Source organism: Xiphias gladius, chromosome 18, assembly GCF_016859285.1.
Source record: "Xiphias gladius isolate SHS-SW01 ecotype Sanya breed wild chromosome 18, ASM1685928v1, whole genome shotgun sequence".
NCBI lineage: Eukaryota > Metazoa > Chordata > Actinopteri > Istiophoriformes > Xiphiidae > Xiphias > Xiphias gladius.
In genome coordinates, this window is record NC_053417.1 from 27508725 (window position 1) to 27531990 (window position 23266).

The 23266-nt window shown below is 40.3% G+C and overlaps 1 protein-coding gene across 4 annotated transcripts in view; it reads left to right on the forward strand.

The window, feature by feature from the left end:
- The first annotated feature begins 321 nt into the window (after positions 1 to 321).
- The window catches only part of lama5 (laminin, alpha 5), a 114615-nt gene continuing 91670 nt past the window's right edge, over positions 322 to 23266 (forward strand). For 2 of the 4 annotated variants that reach the window (XM_040152220.1, XM_040152219.1), the window contains exons 1-2: positions 322 to 840; positions 7263 to 7415. In XM_040152220.1, coding sequence (XP_040008154.1) covers positions 535 to 840; positions 7263 to 7415 — 459 coding nt within the window. In that variant the 5' untranslated portion in view covers positions 322 to 534. The remainder of the gene's footprint in view (positions 841 to 7262; positions 7416 to 23266) is intronic. The other 2 variants (XR_005709354.1, XM_040152218.1) reach the window with 1 other exon arrangement.

Sequence of the window (23266 nt, forward strand, 5' to 3'; positions counted from 1 at the left end):
GAAGGTAGGGGACGAGGAGGAGAAGGGAAGGAAAGACATAAAAATATGAAACAAACTATATGCACGGAACCAGCGGATCAGAACGCCCCATTTTCATTTAATTAATTTAAGATTCATTTAATTGAGCCAATTAATGAGCCGTGGCGATTGCTCAAAGAGAATGATGTAACTTAACCATTAAAACACTGAGCACTGAAAGCAGCCGTCCCCTCCTCCAACCACGGGTCGGGCCAACACGGAGGGGAGGGGAGGGGAGGGGAGGGAGGGTGACTACGGATCGAGTTGGAATAGGTGCCTGGTGGAGCGAGAGAGAGAGAGCGAGCGAGCACTGAAGCCTCGACGCACCGCTCTCCGGGACTACAAACTTGCTCCCTTTCCTCTCTCTTTCCGCTGCACTTTGCAATAGATTTCGCTTTGTTTTCCCTCCAAATGCTTCTCCCCCACAGGAGTTGACGACTCATCTCTCCTTAAAATCAGACTGCTTTATTCCTCAAACTTTTTCTAGTCGGACCGGAATCGAGGGGACAGGTGGAAATGATGGCGAGCGGACCGGCACCGCGCGGTGTTGCGCTCTCGCCGGCTCAGCGCACCCAGGAGCGGGTCGTGCTGCTGCTCTGGCCGCTGTTAGTGACCTGCTACCACTTCGCGTCGGCCCAGGAGCTGCCGACCAACGGGGTGAACGGGTACAGCCTGCATCCGCCCTACTTCAACCTGGCCGAGGGCACCAAGATTACCGCAACGGCGACCTGCGGGGAGGAGGATACCGGCAGGACTGTACAAGACCTCTACTGCAAGCTGGTCGGAGGCCCGGTGTCCGGAGATCCGAGCCAGACCATCCAGGTGAGTACTAGAGAAAAACTTTATTAGGGTCTTACTTCTACTTTTGCTGCTCAGTAGCGAGTCCGAGGGTTTAGGGGAGTTGTAATTTTACTGAAACAGCCCTCATCATATACTGAGGGTCACTTGCAGTTATGGCCCCCGATAATATTCCTTTAGGTACCTGCAGCTCCTCTGTGGTGCTCGGCAGCGATTTTAAAGACACTTAACCGAGCTTAATTGCATGTTTATGTCCTGTAGTATTGTTATAAAACTGCTGTAGAATTGGTGTAACATCACCTTAGGGGCTTCAAATGCACCTGTCTAGCATATCATTGAATTTACAGAAATTTCGACCTGTTTAATTAAAGTGTGATATTAGTGATAATATCAAGTGTGTATTTTATCTTACATTGCACAATATGCCTGTGGTATTTCTATAGGCTATAAGCGTGTCTCTGGTGGTCAATAGTAGGCTTGAAGTGAATGATGTTCCTATGGTATTTCTATATGGTCGGATTAAATACTCAGGTTGCATTCCTTCAATTTGTCTATGGACTTATAATGAGCCTATTGTGATCTTATCATGTTGCAGCTGTAATATTTCTGTGATACTTTAGAGACTTTATTGTGTTAGATTTAGGGTTTATAATGACATTTTTATCCCCTGATATATCAAAATGATCTTCATATCTTATGGCAAAAATGTACTACAGTGTCACTAAAGCTCTTTTTTTCAAGTGTTTTACAGCAGTTTGTTTTAAGTTTTCTGTCACTAAACTGCATGTTCAATTCCAACTCCCTTATGTTAAACCTTATGCAGATGCCCGCCTGAACCCTTCGGAGTATAGAGTTGAACAGAGGGTGTCAGCAGTGTGCATGAATCCCCAACTGCTCTGCCAAGTCATTATTTCATGCACTGCTTCCTTTGTAGGACTTGGCAACAATTAACACAGGCCACTTATGTAAGGACAGACAGGCACAGAAATTCAACCACTGATAAGGTTTCCACATCAACCATTACATGTGTTTTACAACGGAGTTTTTATAAGTGATGATGAGTTTGGGAGCTTGTAAAAAGCTTTTAGCTTTGACAATTAGGTCTCTAGGCATCACTTGTTATCATGCAAAAGATTATTGCAGTTTCATGGCTTAACCGTTAAATCAACCCTCTGGGTGAATGCAAGCTTATTGCCTGCTCACTCTCTCTCTCTCTTGCTTGCTCTCTCTCTCTCTCTCTCTCTCTCTCTCTCTCCCACCTGTTCCCCACATTCCTCGCGTTGACTGACCCGTGTCCTCCAATCCTACCGGGTTTATCCGCTCTATTACCGCGAGATCATCAAGACCCGAGCAGTGCTTCCTCCGGAAGTGATGGTGGTCATTTCGGTGTCAGAGAAACAGAGAAATTCCTGGTGTTACTTCTGATTTAGCTATTGCTTAGTGTTTGCAAAACATGCATGCTAATGAGTACCCTTGGAACTGAAATTGAAACAGATCAGACAAAAAGATGGGGATGTAAAATTGTTGAGATAAAGGTAGATTGATCAGTAGAGGGAGAGAATACACAGCGGGCAGTCTGAAGTGTTGCTTGATTGTAAAGACTTGAGCCAACAAAATAACATATGCCCTGAGGGGATGTTTGGGAGCTTGAGTGATAAAGGGTTTTAAAGATACTGTCAGGCTTTCAAGTTGTTCATTAAATTAACAAACTGATTATGTTTATGGCTAATTAACTTCAGTTCAGCTGGTAAATTGCCCCTCTTTGCAGTATTTGTCCGGTAAGATTAATCCTTTACAAATACGGACGTGATCCCGCCACATTTTACCCACTTCATCTTTTGCACACTGAGGATTAGGCCGAATATTCCCTCATCAGGGTTTTCATTGAGTCTTTCTCTGATCTGCCTGCTCACAGTAGTTTGGCTGAAGTGGCGATGTTGCTGCATAATTAGCTCAGGAATCCCCCAAAATGGACCCAAGAAATCTGGTCATTAGCTCTAGGAATGGCGCATTATATGTTTGGGCTAAGAAGTTTCTTCCGCTTCGCTGAGCTATTGTGGCTCGGCCCACTTTTTTGGTTACTGTGCCCCAGAACAACACACACCCCCACACAAACACTCACTCACACACACACACACACACACACACACACACACACACACAAAGCCAGAAAATACACACTCTTCTGTGTTGAGGTTAATCCTGTTTTGATTTGACAGCAAGACGTGAGAGTTCTTTTATTAATTAAAATAAGCAGGAGGAGGACTAGAGTGTCTACTCCTGCGTGTGTGTGTGTGTGTGTGTGTGTGTGTGTGTGTGTGTGTGTGCGCGTGTGCGTGCGCGCGCGCATGCTTGTCTGTGAAAATGTTTGGAAAGTTTAAGAATCCTTTTTTTCTTAAGCCAAAGCAAAATCAAAAATAAATTTTCTTTACCTGGGACTAAACTGCCGTGGTCCTCGCTGATTAACACGTACTTTCGTATACTGTCATCTCCACAGAAACAAACTGTATTTTTTTTCTCATTTTCTTATCAACATACTAAACATCGTTTTTAGCCATGCTAGCAGCCGGGCTCTATGGCAGTGTGGGTGTGTCAGTCAGTCCCCCACTTTTGTCCAATTGAAATATCTCAACAACTATTACATGGATTGCCATGACATTTCAGAAGTAATGGTCCCCAGAAAATGAATTTTACTGAGAGCGTGTTAGCATGCTGACATTAGCATTTATTTCAAAGCACCAATGTGCCTAAGTACTGCCTCTCAGAGCCACTAGCACTACTGTAGACTCTTAGTGTTGTTTTAATCTACACCCTGTAATTTTGCACAACGGTGGCAATAATGGCAGCCAGAAGTAGATGTTTGAATTTTAAAGACTTCATTACCCAGAAATCTTGTAATCTGGCACAGATAAACTACTCCGTCCTGAGACTTGTATCTGCCAGAAGGATAGATACAGAAAACATTAAAAGCACAGCTCCAAATTTGACAAAAACAGATATTTTTGCCGTTAATAACGTTGAAGAGTGCATTTTAGCTCATTGGGACTGATAAGAGGAGTTTAGAGTTGCATATAGTGGGCAGAATCTGACCCGGTGCATGCAGCTTCAGTTTTTTTTCGCAGGAGTGGGTGATACAGAGAGGAGGAAAAATTATGATAGAGGTACAAGTAGAGGAAAAATGACAAACAGATGAGGTTGAAAGAGAGTAAGAGGAAGTTCATTGTGAGAAAGGCAGTGCGTTATGTTAAGAGAAAAAAGATACATTACATAAAGTGACAGGTTTTGGCTGAGTATCACTTTGGCTCTGCGTGGGGACACAGATTCCTTACTCAGAGACAGACCGAGAGTTTTGTTTGTTCATCCAAAGGTGGAGGGAAAGACAGATGGGAATAGAGGTGAGAAACGGTTGAATGCAAGCATGTGTATAACACAGAGGGAGATGAGATTGCGCTCTATATGTTCATTTCCGGGTGGCCTTTTCGTTGACGTCCTTGCTTTTAAAGGGAAGTGTCAAGAGAGAAGTGAACGGGTGTTGTGAAAGAAAAATGAGAAAAACAGAAAGAAATAGTGTGAAACAGAGTTTGACAGCCCAGCAGAAATACAGAAGCAGACTCCCTGACATCTCTCTACACTAAACATCTGCCTTGTCCTTTAGAGATGTCACTTTTGGGTTGGGAAAACAGCTTTTTTTCTGAACCAGCAACTTAATTGCCTTTATTCACATAGTTTCTCTACATTGAGCCCTGTGACATATTAAGTTAACTACAAATATATAGAGAATGAGGCATGTTAAAAAGAGAAGGCAAAGTACTATGCAAAGGAATATACAAGTGCGAAAGAAGTAAAAAAATAAAATGAAATAAAAAGAGTTTAATTGAAACAAATCTCTGTTTTATCATTAAAACACAACTGCAAAACCCGGTAGGTGTCACTGAGGTGAGTATTTGATAAATTGTTACCTCAAATGACTAATTTGTGATCCAAGATGAGTTAACTTGTTCACTCAGTTAATAGCGTTCTGTCAATTTGCTACGTCATGCTCTAAAATGAACTTAATTTGCCCCTCACCAATCTCTTTTCCAGCAAAAACGATAACATATCCTTGTGTTTAGCAGCTGCAATGTGAAGTGTATCCATGTATCTCAGTTGAGGATACCAAAACTGAATTCTGTACAATCCAGATGGTCAGTAGTGGGACCGATGAAAGTGTTGGTGAAGGTATTAATTTAAGGGGATGAATTAAGTAATTTGAGAGCAGGAATTAAATAGCTCTAGTGGGACAAAATTGGCAGGCAAATTACTAATTTGTAGGGCTAATATGTAATTTTATGTGCACGGATCATAATTTGAGGCTGTTTCTCCAGAAAAACAGAAAATAGGAAAGGTTGATTGACAGATGATCTCTGGGAATTGCAGAGAGGAAGACGGGATAGGAGAAGGAGTTGGGGTGGAGTCAGATAGTGATTAGTGACCTCTGACCTCAGTGACCTGTAGTGATAACATCTCCTAACCCAGTCTTTTGTTCAGGTCCATGCTTCTTTAGTTTATGCTAACGCTTACACAGCCAACAGTGGTTGGGTCAAATGCTCAGACAACCAAACTGGGATTAGCTAAGAATGAAGAAGCTTTAGAAACCAAAGAGGTGGAGAGGCCAGTTCAAGTGGACATGGACATGGACCATTTACTTCCACTCATTTTACTACAGTATGAAAATCACCAGGCAGAGACTGGAAACATGTTGGAGATGATGTTATTCACCACAATGAACAAGCTGGGTGGATGGCTGGTGTCATCGATGTTCAAGTTATGTTGTTTTGTTGTGGTACAGAAATGAATGGAAATGAATGGCTGCACTGGAATGGTCCTTTAATTTCTTAGAAAGCTCTTGAAATATCTAAAGTCACACCTGCTTTTCAGACAGTTCGAAACTGAAACATCTGAATGGGGCATCTGCATCTCTCAATTTTTGTAATTTTCTGAGAACAAGCACCTGATGGTGGGGTCTGCTTTATGTAATGATTGGCCATTTTTGAGAGAAACCACTCTAAGATAATATATGCACCTTGGTTTTACTAACATGGTGCCTATTGTCCAATCTTGTTCTTTTTGAGAGTATATCAGCTTTTAAACTTGTGTTCTTGGCATTTGGAAAGAATGGCAATGAATAGCTGAAAAATTAAAGTATACAGTAAGAGCAAATTGTTTTATTTAGAATTTTTGAATACTGCTGTACCATGCATTACTTGTTAGGTATAGAGACTAATAGTCCCAGTTGGCAGTGATGGTTTTAGCTGGAGTGAGAATGTAAATGTGAATTAATTTCTACCCCTGTTCCCTTTTGCATGTAGTACACTATGCTGTCATAGAAGACTGCAAATGTGTGAATTTAGCACAAAACAGGCAGACTGGGGTACAAGGATTTAATTCATGAGACAACTAAAACCTACAAGCAGAAATATAACACACATAAGCTAGAGCCTTAGTGTAACATTAACCTGCGTTGAGTCACCTTTCTGTTGAAATGTAAGAAACTTCACCCAGGTTGCTTCGGGGAAAGGCCATTGTGAAATAAATCCCCTCCTTTCATAGATGTTTGCTGTGAGTCTGAAAGATTGTGCAGCAGTTTAGTCTTTAAGTTACAGTCCAGTCTCTCTGGGCCGTAACTTAAAGACTGAAGGGTCAGGTCCCTTAATAACATGTGTGTGTTAATCAGTAATATCCTGTCTAAGTTTCTCTAAGCAAGACCCTGGAGTTCACTCTCCACAGTAGATCTGTGACTGTAAAAATGTGAATAAGTGCCTTTTTTAGATATAGATTAGATTTAGATAGGCGTATATATTGACAGAGCAAGTTTTCTTCCCAACCAACGACAACAGCAGGCGTTGCACTGATTAGTTCCTCCTCTCCTGTTGATGCTGCTCAGTGGAACCGCCTGGTGTTTTGAGTAATTGGAGTCAAACCGTGCAGAGTCTCATGGAAGCTTGTGTCTGCCCTCTGTTAGGGTTGGGCGATGTCTACCAGGTTGATTATCATCAACTTGTTGTGTTCTTAACAGACTGAAGCCAAAAACAGTGTATAAAAAGAAAAAAGCAAATAATCTGTGATGCATCGTCCCTTGGCCCAAACCTACCCTCTCTGAGATTTGATGAAATATCTTATTATTAAAGCACAATTCACAGACCAAAAAAATGTAGGGATGTAGGACTGATTAGTATCTTATATTAGTAAGTCAAGGACACCTTGTATGGTAAATTGTTTGACAAGAACACATGTGCTCCCCAAGATTTGGACCCCAAAAGAATTTCCTCCAGGCCTCAAGTATGGCTTTTCAGTTTGATACCGAGCACAGTAAAGTTTCAAACTCCTGCCACAGTGCCTTTTGAAACCTCAAATGTTCAACTAAAGATTAAACGACTGACGATACATCTCTGTCTTTGTCTTCTCAGGGCCAGTACTGTGACATCTGCAGCCAGGGGGACAGTGATCGGGCCCATCCCATCACCAACGCCATCGACGGGACGGAGCGATGGTGGCAGAGCCCGCCTCTGTCCCGCAGCACTGAGTACAACGAGGTTAACGTTACCCTCGACCTCGGACAGGTAGGTCTCATTGACTGTACATACTGGAACACACAAACAAATTGACTTTGTCTGTCTGTGCAGTTATGGTTCTCTCTTGATGGAGCACAGTCTGCTGTGCCGGCTGTTTGGGTCAGGATTTACTCTTGTTGTGCTGTGGTTCTGTTTTTGATCTTTCTCTGTGTTCTGGAGTATCAGAATCTTTTCTGAGATTTCGGACTGTTGTGGAATATCAATCATGGAAACCACTGCTGCAGTGCTTGGACAGTGTAGCCTTTTTATTTTCACCTGCATGCTAGCTTATTTAAGTTTTAATTTTTGTGGTTTGTAGTCCCTAAAAAAGTCCCACCCTGTGAGATTTTCACAATTTTTATGGGTCGCATTTTGCCCTTTTTTTCGAGTATTCTTGAACGTATTGTTTAGTTTAGGGAAAAAACTCCAAGCTCGCTGAAAACGACACCAGCTGAATTGAAATTACCCTCTGATTTCACAAAGTCATTTAGTTTTTCTTAGAGTTGTAGTGGTTGTGAAATCAATTTATAAATTGACACTATTATCTATATTTAAGCAGTTGTAATAGCTGTAAAGAGCAAAAACCACATTAAGTCTTGTGTTTTCTAGGATTTAAACTTGACAGAATCAGTCAGGATTCTGAATATCAGTGTGTTCCGTGGAATTGTAGAGATCAATTCTACACCTGAAACTGTGGATCAGTGACCTGCCGCTTGTGATGGAAATTGTAAAATCTTCATCTGCCAGCCATAATCGCTGGTAGATTCCAACAGCTCCATTGATCCCAGCTGCTTTTTTAAACTGCACTCGAAGCTGATTTCAGCCACAGCCACCAGTTGTAAAGTCACCTGTTGGCTGCTGGTAAACTCTCAGTCTGCTTGCTACCTAGAATGCATGTGAGTTAAATCAGCCCATTACCTGGTTTACCAGCTAACCTCAGTGACCATAATGAAAAATCTAACTGTTAATTTTTCATTCTGAGTTGATTTAGAGCTGTTGCTCTTGGCGGGATGCTCTGTTTGTTTTAGCTGGTGTTGCGTTGAATTCATCAGAAGAACACATGCTCACATATAAACATGTAGCATGTGTACATTTTCACACATAAAGGGGCACATTCAGGCACATACATAGTACAGAAAAGCTTCCCTCTGTCTCCCTCTGCTCAAGCAGTTAACCTTTTTGTGTTTTTTGAATGTCTCTCTTGAACAACCTTTTTATGTTTCTGAATGTGACTCTTTTGTGCCGGGCTCTCTTGCTCGAGTGCCTTCCTCGCTCATCAGTGGAGAGACAATCGCGGTGTGTGTGCGTGCACTTGTGTTCCTGACAAATGTTTTTTTCTCTCATGACATTCAGTTTCCCCCTCCCTCCTCCATCTTTCATCCCTTTTCTCTTCACTCTGTACTTTCCTCTCTTCCTCTCTTTCTCTAAGGGTTGAAGGTTTTAATAGAGAAGCGGGGAGCTGTGACAGTCGCTGTGTGTGCAGCTTGTTAAAGCTTTTATACGCCTGTTTACCTTGTTGCAGTAATAAAGGAATGAATAAAAAGCCTTTTAAATAACAATATGAATACTATGAGAGTCCAACAGAGTTTGGTCTCATAATCACTGAGGCACTGAATAGATTATGACTGGATGACAACAATGGTTACCTACAGAGTTTTTTGGGATTGGGACCTAAAAATCTTTTTTTCCCCTGTGTCATTATAATAAAGTATATTCAGAAAGCACTTAACCACTGGTAAAATTTCGGAGATCAATTATAAAAGCTGCATTTCTTGTAGCATTGACTCAATCTGTTGTGCCCTTCATTTATTTCAGGAACCATGGTTACAACGTTAGTAACTGACTGTTTATTAAAGCTGCAATTAAACGTTATTTTCATTGTTGATTAATCTGCCCATTATTTTTCCAACTTGTCGATTAATCGTTTAGTCTATGAAATGTGAAGAAACTGTCAACAATACCAGTCACAACTTAACAGAGCCGAACATGGCTTCTTCAAATGTCTTTTTTTGTTCGACCAAAAGTCCAACTACCCAAAAACACTGACTTTACAACGACATATGACAAACAAGAGCAGAAAAACCTCTCATTTGAGAGCAAATATTTGGCATTGTTTCACTATTTCTAATTGAAAAATGACTTAAAATCTTAATCTGTTATCAAAGTAGTTTCCCATTTCTTTTTGGTTGATTTACTAATCGATTAATCAGCTTAGCTCTTCAGCGCTACTGTTAAGTGTATTGATTCTGGTAAAGATTTAGATTAAACAGACACCTGGTTCTGATGCCAGTTTTATACATGCTGCATGTATACATGTTTTCTGTTTGCATCTGCTTAAATAATTCCTCACTTTAAATACTCGTCTTTATAAAGAGCCAAGGATGGAGTACGTGAAAGCGCCAAATATTCTCAGGTTCCATATCTTTGTAGCCTAAATATCTTTGGGTTTTAGACTGTTGGTTAGACAAAACAAGATATCTGAAGACATCACCTTTGGCTCTGGGAAACTGTGATAGACATTTTTCACCATTTTTTTTTACATTTTTTAGACATTTATAGACACAATCACTTAATTATAGAAAATTATAAGGTAACCGATAATGTAATATACTGTTAATTGCAGCCCTAGATGTGTTTTAGTCAAGTGGCCTTCTTGTGTAAGTTTCAGCAGTATTGTGTGGATGGAGAGTGCGGAATTTTCACTGTCACATTATAGTGTAAATTTAAAAACAACTGAAAACTGTCCAGAACTTACAGTATATCGCAAGAAATGTTGGTCCTACTTTTGCAAAAACCAGCAGGTAGCAGCCACAGTTGAACGTGAACTTTGTTTTGATTTTATTTTGTCGCTGTTTTTCAAGAGTTGCTGGAGGACACTTTATCTACATGTGATCTTATTTATGTTTACTATCTACTTGGCATGAATTGTTTTCATGGTGGCATCGACCGCTCAGAAGGCAACTTAAAGGAAAGAAATAGAGAGGGAGCAGAGGTGGAGGGTCTCTAGTTACCAGGTTGCAGTTGTCTTGAAAGAATGTAGGTGGGCTAAGGCCAAGGATTACGGTGTGTGTGTGTGCGTGCGTGCGTGCATGCGTGCGTGCGTGCGTGCGTGTGTGTGTGTGTGTTAGTGACAGTGTGTTGAAGACCCCACCCCACACACACGCACGCAGACACATGCAGACACACACACACACACCACTCAACCCCCTACCTTTGCCTGAATGAAAGAGAGAGAGAGAGGAGGGAGAGATTGGAATGTCAGTTAACCTGTCTCAACCCGCAGAGGGAAAGGCTTGTTAAATTACCCCTAACTCCTCTCTCTCTCTCTCTCTCTCTCTTTCTCTCTCTCGCCACTGTATTTCTTAGCATGTATGGAGTACACTATAGCATATACACTTAATGGAAGAGTTCAAAATTTTAGGGACCACACATCCAATACATACATCACCTTCTTGCCAAGAGCTGGATAAGAAGATTGATACCACTCTGATGTCTGTACACTACATACGAAGCTACTGCCAGCAGCGGCCAGCCAACGAACGGCTGTTTCCCCCCGTTTCCTGTCTTTATGCTAAGCTAAGTTAGCGTCTTATTTAGCATACAGACATGAGTGGTATTGTTATTCTCCTCTAACTACAGACAAGAAAGCGAATAAGCTTATTTCCAAAAATGTCTAGATATAGTATTCTGGCCAGAAATATGTGGACACCTCTGTCATTTCTTAACTTCTGATGTGGGGCTGGTTTTCATGGTTCCTCCAATTAAATCTAATGCTACAACATAAAATTATATTTTAGACAATAGTGCACTTGGTAACAAAAGTTTAGGGAAGGCCCCTTAATGTTTCAACATGATTGTGTCCCCGTGCACAAAGCCAGGTCCATAAACATGAATGCACCCCCCCCTCCCAATATTGATTGCAAGTTCTCAACTGCAGTATATATGAATACTGCTCCAATAGCAGATCTTTTTTTCCCCCCAATTTAATATTTGTATACCTAACTGCCTCGAACTCTGGAACCATTTTTATGTGATGTGAGGCCAAAGTCCACAGCTTGCCGTGAATGAATGACTGTAACTGATAGCAGAAACAAATAAATGTATAAAGACATTGACACAGAGACTGTATTTAATGTGGCTTGTGCATGTCGATACCCATTTCTCCTAATAATAAGGTCAGTATCGGGGCCGATACTGTATTGGATCAGTGCATACTGATCTATTAAGAAATGGTTTTCCGAGTTTGGTCTGGAAGAACCTAACTGGCCTGCCCAGAGCCGTGACCTTTAACCCAATCCAACACCCATGGGATGAACTGGACTGTGAGCCAGTTCAGTTCAGCCCATGAGCCTTATAACCAACCATGAGTGCTGGACCTTACTAATGCTCTTGAGGCTGAATGGGAGCAAATCCCTGCTGCCAGGTTAAATATGTGGAGGGAAGCCTGAAACGGGAAGAGTGGAGGCTGTCATAGCAGCAGATTAATGCCCATGGTTTTGAGATGATACATTCATCCGTCACATACTGTATAGGTGTAATCTTCGGTTGTCTACATTCTTTTGGCCATGTAGTGCATCTTGATAGTTCAATCCTTCATTTCACAACTTCATTTCTCTACTTCCCTTGTACTTAAATGTTAAAAATCTAACCGTAAATCTCGCTAACAGAGGTATCAAATTTCAGCCCGGTGTGCAACAGCATTATGATTTCAGACTGCAGAGTAGCCCTTGAGGAAGGCACTTGAAGTACATTAGTCTGTTCATTACTCTGAGGTATCGTCAGGTGGATGTCAGTTCAGACGGTCAAGCAGCTTAATAAAAATGCGTTTGCTCACTGAACATTTAGATTAAAGATTAAACACACTTGGTGTGGAACTCACCTGACACTAAATACACTGTACAGTCATAATCAGTATCACTGTATCAGAGCTTTACAGCAGCAGCTGTGCAACAAGCAGAGACTGCACCCACCCAACACTCCGTTTATTAAACATATTTCACTGGAATCTGAAAAGCAAGGGTTTCTCCACGGTATGGGATATTCAGGGTTTCCCAGCAATGTTGCACCAGCTTCAAAATGACTTTAACACGTAACCACAGTTTGATTAAAACCTCTTAATACTCCCTTGTTGGTGATTTCCACGTTTTTTTTATTTATTATTATTCTCCACAATATTTAATTCTGTCATCACCGTTCTCCTCGTCCTCCTATTCCGTCGTCTTCTCTTTTTTTTCTTCTTTCCGCTGTCTGATTGATTCAGATATGTGTAAGACTTTAAATAAAGAGCAGCAGGTCACTCACCCCCTTCTATGTCTGAAACAGCCATTCAGCCTATCCTCTACAGATAACACCAGCCCGATATAGACCTTTTTTATCTCCTCCACCCTCCTGTCTTCTTTCTTCTGCTGTCTCCTGCTCGCATTCTTCTATCTTCTCTTCTCTTCTATCTTCTTGTCCTTCATGTGCTTGTCTTTCTAGGTCTGGCTCTTTCTCGTGCTTTTTTTCATCTTTCTCCTCTTCCACCATTTCTTTTTTTCTTCTACGTTGACATCTTTCCATATTTGACTGTATTTTAATGCAGCAGTTCACCTGAAACACAAAAAGACATATTTACCGCACCTCATGCACAGATTTGTGCTGCAAAAAACTATAGAACTGAATGGAGGTGTTTTTGTGCTTAGACAATTACATTTGAAAGTCCAACACCAATGCATCTTTTACATTATCTCTTACTACTCTGAAAAATTCAGTGACTTCAGGTTTAATTGAAGCTACATTCTACTGAAGAAATAGTCCTTGTGAAAACTGTTCACAGTAAAATCTGTGGATCATCCAAGGTAAACAAGGCAATGAGCCTCATGAAAGAACCATGTGGTTGTTTTTAAGCGGCATGTACAAGTGATTTAAGAGAACTTGTCATGTTTACGTGTTTTGTTTTATTTAGAATTCGGAACAAGATTCATGAGTGGTGCAGGCCTTTTATAGCCTGCCAAGAGCAGGCCCTGACGTTCTGTGGGGCGAAATGTATGGTTTTCTTCTGGGGTGACATTTTTTTGAATGACACTTGCTCTCAAATTTTCATTTTACAGCAATTTAGGTGGACCCATTATGCTGATTATCAAACTTGCAAACAATAAAACTTTTTTTTATTTACACGGATTTGCTGAATCCAACTAAGACAACTCATATGAGCATGCCTTTAGAAAAATAGGTTTAAGATAAGAATATGAAAATATTCTTCCCTGAGACCCATTCTTTCTGGAAAGACATGTTGCTCTTGAGCTTTTCAGATTTGATTTTTCAATACAAACAAAATTACTTTCACTCCTTTTGTACTGGGGTAGCAGCATAAGTCTCAGAGATCAATATCTCAAGACCTCTGTACAGCTCATTTCACTCATCTCAGTTTGAAATGCAGTAAAACATTTTGAATCCGCCTCACCTCAGTATTTTCCATAAATATATTAGACAAATCTATATCTCTGTTGGTACCTGCCAGGCTCCTTGTTTATCCCTATTTTATTTGAACACTGGGAAAGGCAGAGAAGTAGAGGGGAAAGAGATGGAAGAGAAATGAGAGCTACCTGATGAAGTGTAGGAAGAATTTGAATCATCCAAGATGAGGTCATACCAAGTTCAGGAGTTCATCATTGTCTCTTGTATATAGGCTAAGTCAGATGTAATGTTGGAGTGTCTTTTCGCTCTGTACACAGATGTGTGTTCGCTTGCAGTTTCATTCCACAGGTATGTGATATTGGAAGGATTGTTATCACAGGTAAAGGAGAGGGGGGAGAGAGAGAAGATGAGGTGGAGGAGAAGGTTGAGACATGGAAAAAAAAAAAGGAGACCAATAATAGATGGCGTAAAGGAGCAATAAATACAGTTTGAAGGTAAGGTTAAACAAAATTCCCAGGAAGAGAGGAGGAGGAGCAGGAGCGGAAGAAGGGCTAAAGCATGGAAAGAGGAGGTATTAAGTGGAAAAGAACTGGGGGTGGGGTGGGAGGGGGCATGGAAGGAGGAGGAGGAGATGACAGAGGAAAAGAACAGGGGATGTTTGTCTGTAACAGCAGCCTATTATTAGAGCACAATATAGGCTTCAGTTGGGAATGTGTCTTGGTGTGTGTGTGTGTGTGTGTGTGTGTGTGTGTGTGTATGTTCCTCAGGTGAGATCCTTTCTTTTTCATAATCTCCCTTTCTTGAGTTGCATAATTAGTCTCCTTATGATCAAACCTGTCAAAGACTTCAGCCCTGCACAAATGCTTTAGGCTTTCTGCAGCTTCAGAGATTTGAAGTGTCTTTGTCTCATTGCAAAAGATACTTAAAGTGTCAGTTCACCCAAATGAAGGAGCAGAAAGCTATACACTAATAACTCAGATGGAGCCTTTTTATTCTTAATTTGATTAGTCAACATTTCAGTGCATATTTGGCTTCCTCATGAAAAAATGTATGTTGAAACATAAGTAATATGTACCAAAAAAACTGAACTTGAGTTATGAGTGCAGCTTTACCCTAATTTTTTGATGTCTACCTCTAGTTTTGGTCGTCATTCCTCCAGGTTCTAAGACATCTGCCACTGAGATTTCTGCTGCTACCCCAAGACAGTGGAGGTGACTGGAATTGTGTTTTGGGGACTTAAAGCATTGAAACATTTTTGAAATTGAAAAGTTCAGTTACAACATGTCATGATGCCTTCAGTTTTCCCGTTTTGTCCAACCAACTGTCAATTGTCTGTTACATATGACAAAGAAACAGCAAATCCTCACATTTGAGAAGCTGGAACTAGAGAATGTTAAGCATTTTTGCTTGATAAGTGACTGAAACGATTATTCGATGATCAAAATAGTTACTGATTAATTTTTTATCGATCAGCTAATCAATTAATGGACTAATCATTGTAGCTCTGCATGTCCTGCAGTAGTTTTATTTACTTAAGAAATAGTCTCAAAGAAAACTGTAGATGTCTGTGGATTATCCAGAGTAATTGAGATGTTCATCAACATCAACGAATTTCCTTTCACGTCCAATGTATTGGGGTGGAAATAGAAATCTTGAAGAGATCTCAAAAGCAAGAGAAATAAAACCAAAACAATCTTCATGTCAAGATACCACCAGAGTTAAGTGAGAAAATGTTTTTTTTTTACCTTTGAACTGCCTTCAGAATGGACGTAACCCCACAAAGCTGAACTAAATCAAAGATGGCAACACACACATTTTCAAGTATTAAAGATTCACTCAGTGCTGGATGGCTGTTTCAAACTAGAGAAATTCAAATCTTTCCCACCTGTCATGTGCCCTTAATTTCCTGTGTGTGCGGACAGCTTTCCCTACAGGACACAAACTAACAAAGAGACATATACACAGATACACACACTCACATGCAGTGTTGAGGTAGCTCCATTGTTCGCCGTGCGTAAAAGCGAGCGTTGTGCCAACTGCTCCCACTTGAGTGCTTCCTGCCATTGATGTGGCTTGACCGTCAGCATTACTTTTAAAGTGCCAGCCAGCTCTGAGCTGCAGGGTCGAGCTTAGATTAAGGCTTATATTTGGAAAATTTCCTACGGCTTGTTTGAGGGTAAAGCTGAGCTCGCACCAAATATGCTCGAAGCACTCAAACTTCCGAAATTAGTTTAGTTTGATGTCAAGTGAAGGTTATTATTACAATGCGGACTTTAAAGATCCACATGCAGCAACAGTTCCTGACCCGGCCCAAGGCCCTGACGCACAAAGCCAACAGTCAGACACTTTGGGCCGTAATTGAGCAGCTGCAACCGAGACCGTTTGTCTTTTCGTCTATTCTCGAATTGGATTCTGAGCATAAAGCAGACAGTGTAGACTGACAGATTGCATCATGGTAAACGTATTCTGAGCATAATACTGGCCTGTTTAAACAGATTCAGATTGGATTGAAGGCTATATCTTAGTTTTTTTGTTTTGCGTTTCCATTATGTTTTTTGAATTAATACAGACCGTTGAGCAGTTTTCTCTTTACACGAAGGTACAAAAGTTGGTACGTGCATGTTGCTGGTCAACTGGCCATCAGATGTAGTCTTTGTGGTGTTTTCAAGTGCAACTTAGCAAAAGATTTGAGGCGTTGCCAAGTTTTTTATTGGAGCAATGCTAGTTCTACGAGATAAGTTCCGTTGCCTTGGCCTCAAAAAGAATGGATTTCTGCCAGTGACAAGTAAGGCCAATGGCCTTACTCCTTAGACAGCCAGGGTGACATGGGAGACATAGATGGGGAAGAGCAGTTACATAAATAAAACCGTTGCAATTAAAAGACACACAAAAGTCAAAGTAATGGTTACCGATAAGTGTAGTACGAACAGTACAATAGTCTAGTCGTAAAAAGTCCAAGAGATAACAGTCTAATATCATCTGTGGGCAGCAACTGCTTGTATGCAGAAGGCTGAGTGGAACAAAAAGACAATTTTATAGGTACAACATGACAGAATTATGTTGTATTCCCTCAGCCTGCCTGTGAGCGAACAGAAGTAGTCTGAAATATCTTCTGTGTGTATGTTTTGCATAAGCGCAGATGTGTGTGAGGTTTCCTGAATACAATCAGTGTTTTCTCTGCCAATTCTGCTGTTCACAAGTGACGATCATGGGAACCACACTCTCAGTCCAGAGCCAGTGTGTTTGTGTTTTGGCTGTGGTTTGGCTCTGCACAGACAATGCCAGTGTTTTTGTTGTTGTTTGTTTGGCTGTTTTCTTTTTCTTTTTCACACACTTTTCAGGTGTGATGCCTTGCCTCTGTATGTGCTTGTGGGTGTGTGTGTTTGTGGCCCGCTGTATAACATCCAGTCAAGCAGCCAGCTCTCGTGAGACGTGTCAAGATATAATCTCTTATTCGCTGTAATGTCTCACGCTCTATTTATTTCCCTCACACCCTTGCATCGTAATCACTGACTCTCTCCAACCACAAAGACTCTTCTGTGTTTGAATGCAACAGTAATGATGGAAACAGAAAAAAATGGATAAAGATAGATATGATGGACATCAAAAAACTCTCTCCCGTTGCTCTGTCACTTCCTTCCTAAGTTTTTCATTTGACAGTCTCTGTCTGTACTGCTAAAACACACTGTTAGCTACAAGTTAACGTCTCGTGGTCCAAAGATAAACTGGCTACAGTAGCTGTGTTAATTTTTCTAATTCTAATTCCTCACCAGTATGTCTAGATGAAACTTCAGGCAGCTTTTATTGCTAAAGTCTGTCTTATTTTGGAGCAAAAAGTGTTGACAAAAGGTATGCTAAAATGTTACAATGGCTTATTATCTGGGTGTCCCAGTTCTATATTATACACTATGAAGTTCACACTATATCCCAGTGTTTTAGTGAACTGTTTTGGCAATTAGTCAAAATGATATTGTGCTGCATCATTTTGTACTAACAAGAAATAATGCAAGGAGTTAGAACTCAAACGATCAGTCAGTTAACCGATCGGTTGGCGGATACAGTCGAATCTGTAACTATTTTTGACAATTGATTAATCATGTCCATCATTTTTCACGCAAAAAATTATGGACATTCTCTAGTTCCAGTTTTATGTTGTTTTAATTTGCTGCTCTTCATTGTCTCAGCTTTTGGACCTTTGGTCGAACCAAACAAAGAATTCAAAGATGTCATCTTGGCCTTTGGGAAATTGTTATGGGTATTTTTCACCGATTTATTCAAATAATCAAACAAAAAACCAACAGACTAATGGATTAAGAAAATAATTGTTAGCTGCAGCCCTAAGCAGCGTGTATACAAATCAGCAAGCTGTGGCTTTAGAACATTTGTGCCAATTTAAAAACTTCACACATGATGATTAGCAGAAATGTTTATTGATTATTATCAGCAGCATTAAGATATTTTTCACCAAAAATGATGGAAAAATGATCTGACAAGCGATCTTTATTAATCTTATAAGGTTGTTATAGCTAATGCGTTAGCAAGCAGGTAGGTTGGTAGATTGGTACTGAGAGATCCAAAAGAGCAACTGCTCTTTTACGCCTGGCTTTGCTTTGCCTAATCCTGACAGAAATTTGGTTCCTGCTTGCTGCTAAATTTCGGAATTTTCTCTCCAGTCACTTATTTACTTTGGCTTTTTGCGATCTGGTGCTGGGCAGGTAGCATAAAAGTTAGCTTGTATTATCTGTTGGGCCCATGTTTTTAAACAAAGCAGCTTTGTTTTGTGTTGGTTTTGCCAGCCTGCAGAACCAAAACCGTGAGCTGAAAGTAGCTGAAGGTTGCACAGAACCACAGGATTAGGTGTGGATTCACAGTGGGATCTTTTTTTTTTTTTTTTTTTTTGCTATCAGTAGCTTTTTCTGTTGCATTTTCACAGTGTGATTGTAATACATTGTCAGCCTTATAGAGGATTTGTATGTTATCATCGTCATTAAGTGTTCGAAAAAGCGATGTATTTCCTTGTCTCCAGTTCTCTACTTTTTTCTTTCTCTTTCTGTTGCAGCATTTTCCACAGTGACTCAGTCAACCACATGTTTTAGTCACATCTTTTAATAGTGGCCCTCTTTCTGTTTCTTTATTTTGGTCCTTTTTTCCCTCTTTAGCTCCTTGGCTGTCATTTTGGGGGTCAACAGTTGCATTCATTCATTCCTCTCTCCACTCCTCCGTCCTCTTCAGTGACTCTTATTTCAGTCACCATCTTCCTGTTTTTCCCGTCTGTCCCTCTCGTCCAGGGTTAAACGTTGCCTCTGACACACTGTCCTCACACAAACGCTGACACACAGCGCACATTTTTCAGTCATTCATTATGTGTACTGGGCAGGAAAATGAGCAAAGAGAGGGAGAATAAGAGGTGCAGAGCGAGAGCGAGGGAGAGAAAATTGACCTTAATAGGAGTGATTCAGCTTTGAGGGAAAAAAGAGAGAGAGAAAAAAGAGATGTCATATCTAAATCAGAATAAGGGAGGGACGGTGGATGGATGGAGGCAGGGAGGAAAGGAATGAGGGCTGGTAGGTCAAAGTAGTTGAACTGATATTTAGGGGTCATTTTTTAGCTGTCTGCTTCTCTATGTTGTTCCAGCTGAATGTGTTGACATTGGCAGGTCAACACTCACACACTTTAAGCTTCAGTTTGGTATTTTGACAAATTTTGATCAATGCTGCATCATAGTTTTTTTTTAATTTTTTTTCTGGGACAGATCCAAGTAAATTAAAGATAATTTTAATTCATCAACCAAAATAACACATAATATAGTAAAAGTACAGTATCTTGACATTTGGAACCAAGTCCATTTCAATTTGCGGAAATATATGAAACAACATTCATGTACTATTTTTGCCTCTGCCTTGTTTTCGAGTTTACTTATAATTAGGTATCTTAATTTTCTGTTGAACTTTTGTCCCTTACATCAGTTAAACTACTTCATATCTCCACTTTTGCATGATGTAAAAGCTATGACTTGGCTTTGAATTTGACAATAAAAATGTCAGCTTTTATTCAACCCCAGTAACATCCATTAAGTAAAATTAAATGAACGCAAATGAAAGGGTAAGCAGTAAAACAGCATGACTGTGTGATCACACTCAATGATTGAAGTCCATGTCGGCAGCTCTCTCAAGGTTGAAAGCCTCACATAGAAAATTGTCAGTATAAAAGTCTAAAACTTAAGTAGAGTTGCCCAGATCTAGACTTATGTAGTCTCAAATTCCAATACAATTTAGTACTCTTAAATGCCGTGTTAGTAGCTTTAAAACCTAAAACTGCCTAAAATACAAACATAGTAGCCTCTCAATGCTTTATCGTAATCTAAAACTTAGATGCTGTAGCCTTTGAAGAAGTTCCTGCATAGAAGCTTAAAACACAAATAAGGCAAACTAAAACTCCAGCATGCCAGCCTAAAAATGCCCAGTAAGTAGCTGACAATTTCTAAAAAAGAAAACAATACACTAGTCTCAAACTCTAGTGTACCTATGTAAAACTTATATTAACTCCAATTGTTTGAAACTCTTCCCTAGTATCATATTGTTTATTAACTGAGTTGCTGTAGCACTTTTTCCTGGTACTCTCATACAACACTGCTTTCCACCTTCCTAAGAAATGGAGAGAGACAAATGGATGATGGAAGAGGAGAACAGAAATGGGGAGAAAAAGTTTTTAGAGGAAGAGGATGAGGAGGTGAGGCTTTCGGAATTACTGGATAAAGTAAAATATGAGGAAGGAGTGAGTGAGTGAGTGAGTGAGAGAGAGATAAATAGCAGAAGAAAGATGAGGAGGAGGAGGACAGGAAGGGTAGAGGGATAGAGCAGAAAAGAGAAGGACTCCAGCTGGGAATGACAGAAACAGAAAGGAAGGCATTCATACTCTATCTTCGATTGAAATGTCAAATGCTCTGAGTTTATGTGTGTGTGCGCGTTTGTGTGTGTGTGTTAACGATTATCAAAGCAGAGGAAGTGATTATAAGATGGCGCCTCCCACTCTTGTTTCTGCCAGTTAGTGGTTTAGTTTTGTGTGTGTGTGTGTGTGTGTGTGTGTGTGTGTGTGTGTGTGTGTGTGTGTGTGTGTGTGTGTGTGTGTGTGTGTGTGTGTGTGTGTTAGTCATAATGCTCTTCCCTTTGTATAATGTTCTCCAACAGCAGTGGTCCTGGTCTATTTGATGCCATTCATTATGTCCCAACCCGTCACTCTGCAGTGTAGTAGTTTTGATGCTTTGATGCTGTGTATTGCGTGTGTGTTTCTTAGTCATGCATAATGTCTGCTCCAACCTGCTGATCTCTCACAGGTCAAAGGTCATTGTAGGACTCTTCAGTTCTTAACTTCCTGCCACTTTGAACTCCCTGACCGCCCCCATTGCACACACACACACACAAAAACAAAAACACACACAGACACACACACCCTTTTTTCTGTTAAATGTACCTACTCTGTCTTTCTTGCCCGTTGGCTGGCCTGTCCACCTTGTCAACACAGAACTTATCTCTTAACCTTTGTCACCTTTTCTCTCACTAAATCTTCTCTCTATTGCTTCCTCATTTTCATTTTCTTTCTTTTTTCTTCACCCACATATCTTCCTGGTCATCTTTTCTTTTTGTCTGTCACTTTTCCATCCAGCCATCCTTTCCTCGCTCTCTTTTGCTGCCCATCCATCTCTTCATGTTCTGTCTTCCAGCCTCCTGTCGTCTCTTCATCCATCGCTCCTCCATCAGCTGTGTGTTATCACTGAGGCAGACAGCTGGAGTTTCCTCCTATCCAGTTACTGGAGGGAAAAAGAGAGAAAATGACAGCCTGAAAGAATAACTGAGATAGATGGAGACACATGGAAAATTAGTATTACAAAAAAAATTTGAAAGAAAAATTAAATTTGGCGATTGTCTTGTCACTTAACTTTCCCTTTAGTCTCATTAAATATCAGAAACTTGTAGAAACACAGATGTATTTATGTGTTATAGATTGCATTTTTTGCACCGACAGGGGAACATCAGCTAACACAGATGATGCAGTCGACAAGGCCGACCTGGGTGGTGCTGAATTCATTAGTCGATAGAATATAAACAGTTTGGACCATCGGTTAATAATTTAAATCCTTTATCAAGCAAAAAATTCCTAAAACTATAACTGGTTCCAACTAATCAAATGTGAGGCTTTGCTGCTATTCTCTGTTTTATATCATTGTAAATTGAATATCTTTGGATTTTACTAGGTGAAGACCTTATCTTTTAATCTGGGAAGTCAATTGCAACTGGCAATTTTTAATATTTTTTGACTTTTTATAAATGAATTATTAATTGATAATCAATAATGGAAGTAATTCAATATATTTTATATCATTGCAAATGAACATATTTGGGTTTTGGGGATTTAGCCGGACAAAACAAGCTATTTCAAGATGTTTCCTTGGGCTCTTGAAAACTATTATATGTATTATTAGGTATTTTCACTATTTTGGGACATTTTGTACACTGTACGAATAATTGATTAACCAAAAGAGAATCATCAATAATGAAAATAGTTGGTAGATGCAGCCCTAATCCTAGTCAGATGTGTCCCTGTTGTCTCTAAATCTACCTTTACTGACTGGATCTCAGTGCTTCTTCAGTACATTAGGTTACATTTTTGTCTGTATTCAGAGATGTGAACTTTTCGTTAAATCCTGGAGTATATTTTATTGCTTGACATAAACAGGACCTTGGAGTGAATCTCAAGGGAAACATGGTTTTAAACAAGCACTCGGAGATCTGGTTCAGACATGTTGGCCCTCTCCTCCAGGCAGAGTGACCCTGTACGTCCATTCGGCTCAGGCCCATTGTCTTTTGGTGTTTGCTCGCCCTCACAACCTCCTTTTGATGCAGCAGTGGTCCTGAGCCCATCCGATGACTTAGCATTCAGTATCCTTCTCAATGAGCCCTTTATCACACCATTGTATCAGTGAGAGTGTTTGGCCCATTCAGAAAGACAGCGGAGAACAAACATGGAGGAAACAGTTGGTTGTGAATAGCTGGTGAAGTGTCTTCACTGACAGAAAGAGGAAATGGGATTCATTAGGAAATTAATTAAAAAGGGGAGATTTGATTAATCAGTCCCTTGAGAAGCATGCAAACAAACAGCATGGGCGTCTGTATTTCTGTACTTGTATAGATCTTCATTAATTATTTAGTTCCTCATTCTGCATTTCAAAAATCCCACTCACTGAGATGGAGATGTCCTCCTGAAGGAGTTTTCCTTTCTTGGTATTTTTAGGATGTTTAGCTTTTTCAAGGTCTGTGAGCTGTTGACGTGTTCTCAAAAGGGCAAAACCATATAAGACCAAACGTCCTTCACACGAATAGACCTTTAACCCACTTTAGTCTGGCTGAAGTGGAAATCGAGATGGACAAGTGTGGATTGTAGTAGTGAAGATTACAAAAATCAGACAT